The sequence below is a fragment of the Vigna unguiculata genome, chromosome 8 (assembly GCF_004118075.2).
Source record: "Vigna unguiculata cultivar IT97K-499-35 chromosome 8, ASM411807v1, whole genome shotgun sequence".
Lineage (NCBI taxonomy): Eukaryota > Viridiplantae > Streptophyta > Magnoliopsida > Fabales > Fabaceae > Vigna > Vigna unguiculata.
Window position 1 is genome coordinate 13,887,195 of NC_040286.1, and position 3,922 is coordinate 13,891,116.

A 3,922-nucleotide genomic window follows, 5' to 3' on the forward strand; every position below is an offset into this window, starting at 1 on the left:
TAGCCAGCCAATCCCACGAAACTCCTGATCTCAGTTGCTGACTTGGGACTTTCCCACTTAACCACTGCATCAACCTTCGTTGGATCCATTGCAATGCCCCGTGCTGATATTATGTGACCCAAGAATTGGACTTTATCCATCCAGAACTCACACTTGGACAATTTTGCATACAGTTGTCTCTCCCTCAGGATACCAAGCACTATCCTTAGGTGCTCGGCATGCTCCTATTGAGTCCTGGAATAGATAAGGATATCGTCTATGAAGACCACGACAAACTTATCTAGAAACGGTCTGAATATCTGGTTCATGTAGTCCATGAACACCGCTAGAGCATTGGTCACCCCAAAAGGCATAACCACATACTTATAGTGTCCGTACCGGGACTTGAAGGTCGTCTTCTGTACGTCATCCTCCTTCACCAATATTTGGTGATAACCCGACCATAAGTCAATCTTCAAGAATACCGATGACCCATGCAACTGATCCATCAGGTCGTCTATTCTTAAAAGGGGGTACTTGTTCTTGATCGTCATCTTGTTTAGCTGCCTGTAGTCCACACACAGGCATGAACTCCCATCCTTTTTCTTTACCAACAACATTGGTGCTCCCCAAGGTGACGTACTAGGTCGTATGAACTGTTTTCACAAAAGCTCCTCAATATGTTTCTTAAGTTCGACCAACTCTGTTGGAGCCATGCGGTATGGAGCCATCGACACCAGACCTATCCCCGGCACTAAATCGATAGAGAACTCCACCTCTCTGTGGGGAGGTAACCATGGTACTTCCTCTGGAAATACGTCCCCGAAGTCCTGCACCACCGGAATAACGAACGTCTCCTCCTCTTTCCCTACTTCTAGATGCGTGAAGATTATGTAACACTGTGCACCCCCTTGTAGTTCTTTCTCAACTCCCTGAGATGTCAACAATTCAGGCTCCTCCGTGTTGGGGAAAAACAACTTCTTCTCTCGACAATCTATAACAATGCGATTGACAGAGAGCCAATCCATTCCCAAGATCACCTCTAACTCCTCTAGAGGTAAGCAGATCAGATTTACTTTATACTTGTGTCCCTCCACCTCCACTGGACACCTAGTACACACAGACGATGTCCTGACTAAACCTGATGCCGGAGTAGACACCACAAGTTCACACTGCAGCTCACACACCGGCAGACTCAACTTTTTCACACATGCATCTGACACAAATGAGTGTGTCGCTCCAGAGTCATATAACACACAACAATCTTTTCCAACTATCAAACAATCACCCATAACGAGGTTACCTGAACCTGCTGCCTCTGCTTCGGTCATGGCGTATACTCTATCAATCGCCTGAGGGTTGTTGCCTCTGTGCCTCTGCTGCTTCTGCGCAGGAGTCTGTACTGGAGGTCGCGTCACTACTCTAGCAAGGGTGGGGCAGTCCCTCCCAAAGTGGCCTTCCTTACCACAGTTGTTGCATTTCTTGAAGCCTGCAAGCTGGGGGCAGACACTCTTCTTGTGCGGTCCTCCACACTGGTAGCACTGAATCCTGTTCTGCTGGGAAGAAGACTCCCTAGACCCCTGAGACTAGAAATGGGGCCTAGTATAGGGCTTCCTTCTCTCCTCATGCCTATGCTTTGACCCAGATGGTCCTTCCACTCTCTACTGGAACGGGCGCTGAGTTTCCACCTCTACCTTCATCTTCTCCATGACCCTTGCCTTTTCCACCAAAGCGGCAAAGTCTTTGATGGATAGTGGGGCCACCATCAGACGGAGGTCTCCACGGAGGCCGTTCTCGAACTTCCTGCATCGCCACTCTTCATCCAGTGGCATGGTCTAGAAACGACTGAGATGCTTGAACTTTTCGGCATACTCAGTCACGGATCTGTTCCCTTGAGTTAGCTGTAGAAACTCCACCTCTTTAGCATACTTAACGTTGTCAGGGAAGTACTCAGAGAGAAATTTTCTCCTAAAAACCTCCCAAGTAACTGCTTCCTGTCTCTCCTCCATCATGGACTTCATATAGACCCACTAGTGCTCAGCCTCACCCGTGAGCATGTACACTACGAACGCCAGTCTACTCTCCTTTGAGCACATCTTGGCATCAAATATCCTCTCTAAGTCCTTCAGCCACTGGTCTGCTGCGTCCGGACTGGTCTTGCCTCCAAACTTCACCGGGTGGTGTTTCAGAAAGTCCTCTAGTCTCCACTCCCTAACGGTAGGTCGTTGATCTGGGCCAAAAGCAGGGGCAGCTACCCTGTTCTCCTTCAGCTGGCGGAGGGCCTCCATATTCTGTCTGTGAGCGTCTTCAGCAGCCGCCCTTGCAGCCTCCATCTGCTGCATCTCCAGTTGTTGTTGTTCCAGCGTTGCCGCTTGTCGCTGCATTGATGCTTCATGTTGTTGCATCATTGTCGTGCTCTGCTACGTCATAGTAGCTACCATTGCTTCGATCGCCCTAGCGATATCTGGCACATCGTCCTGGGAAGATTGCGGAGTCCTACGAGATGGTGCCATAGTTTGCTGGCACACAGGAAATCACTTGGTTAGGCTTGATAAGACAAGATTTAACTAAGAATACTCAGAAAGACACAGAGAAAGCTAAGCGGACACCGAAGTCCACAGACCTAAGGAACGACCGCTTTGATACCATAAATGTAACGTCCCAAAAACTGAATAACCTCAATTAGTAAAACATCACATACATGAATAATCAGAGAGTACGAGATTACAAGAAAAGGGCCCCACATGGCCCAATCGGAAATATACTGAAAACAACACAATTAAGAGTACTAGGTCTTGTTCGTACAAGAAAACATGAATCATAGAATCCACCGGTAATGGGCCCCACAGTAATGCGTCAAGCTGTAACATCCCTATTACCGTCACCACAGGAGTTCTCACATCTGCTCACATCAACAAGGTTGATGATCATCGCAAAGGTAGAGTCCACACATAACACACAAGCAAGCAAAAGGGTAAGCTAGCGAAGAGGTCATCATATCATGCATACAACATACCATTAACATTCAAACATACATAGCAGACTCCCGCATGTGAAGTACTCATCCATATCAAAACCTAAGACTTGACTATCCAGATATGTACCTGAGGCACCACCACGTGGCAGTGGAATTACGTCCTAGCATTGAGGCGTCACCGTGAGGCCTTCACGGAATTATACCCTTACAGGAGGCACCACCACGTGGCCTTCGTGGAATTACGCCCTAGCCCTAAGGCACCACCACGACCTCCCGTGGAATTACGTCCGTTTATCGAGGCACCACTAGGGACTCCCCTTAAGGGGATCCATGGAATTACGTCCAACCGTTGAGGCGCCACCAATATCTCTCATTACAAGAGACATGGAATTATGCCCTACCCATACTTTAAACATGTTCCACCCACCAACCAAGAATTTCTCATAACAATAATATCATGTAAAATTAACAGTTCATACAACCCGTGCTTTTTGATTCATACCAAATCAACTAACATGCCATTTCCATTTCGAATGGAACATATTAATCATGCCATCATCACACAACCCATCTCGTAAAGCATACGGGATCATATAATAAACCACACATCAACGAAACACTCAACAACAACATCAAAACCTGCCCGTTGTCTCGCCCAAGCTAGCAGGGCTCGCTCAAGCGAAGGGGGCCTTCTACCTCAGGCGGATCCCATCTAGCCTAGGCGAGAGCGCGACAAGGAACAAGGGGCTCTGCGGGGTCTCGCTCAAACGAGCCCCTTCTCGCCTAGGCGAGAACACCCCTCGCTCAAAAAGATCGTAAGTCGCTTAGGCGACAATTCGAGTGACAAAAGCCTAGGCGAGCCTCTAATAATCTCGCCTAGGCGAGACTAGCTCGCTTGGGCGAGAAAACCAGCACCCGCCACTATTTTCGCATACAGTAGCCAAAACCTCAAACCAAAACATGCTT

General features: G+C 48.1%; 1 protein-coding gene across 1 annotated transcript; it reads right to left on the reverse strand.

The window, feature by feature from the left end:
* Window positions 1-641: 641 nt before the first annotated feature.
* Window positions 642-1,811, reverse strand: LOC114194887. The gene is made up of 2 exons (XM_028085293.1): window positions 1,674-1,811; window positions 642-1,559 (listed from the first exon to the last, which is right to left on the reverse strand). Exons 1-2 carry the CDS (start codon window positions 1,809-1,811, stop codon window positions 642-644), a joined length of 1,056 nt encoding a protein of 351 aa, XP_027941094.1.
* Window positions 1,812-3,922: the final 2,111 nt, after the last annotated feature.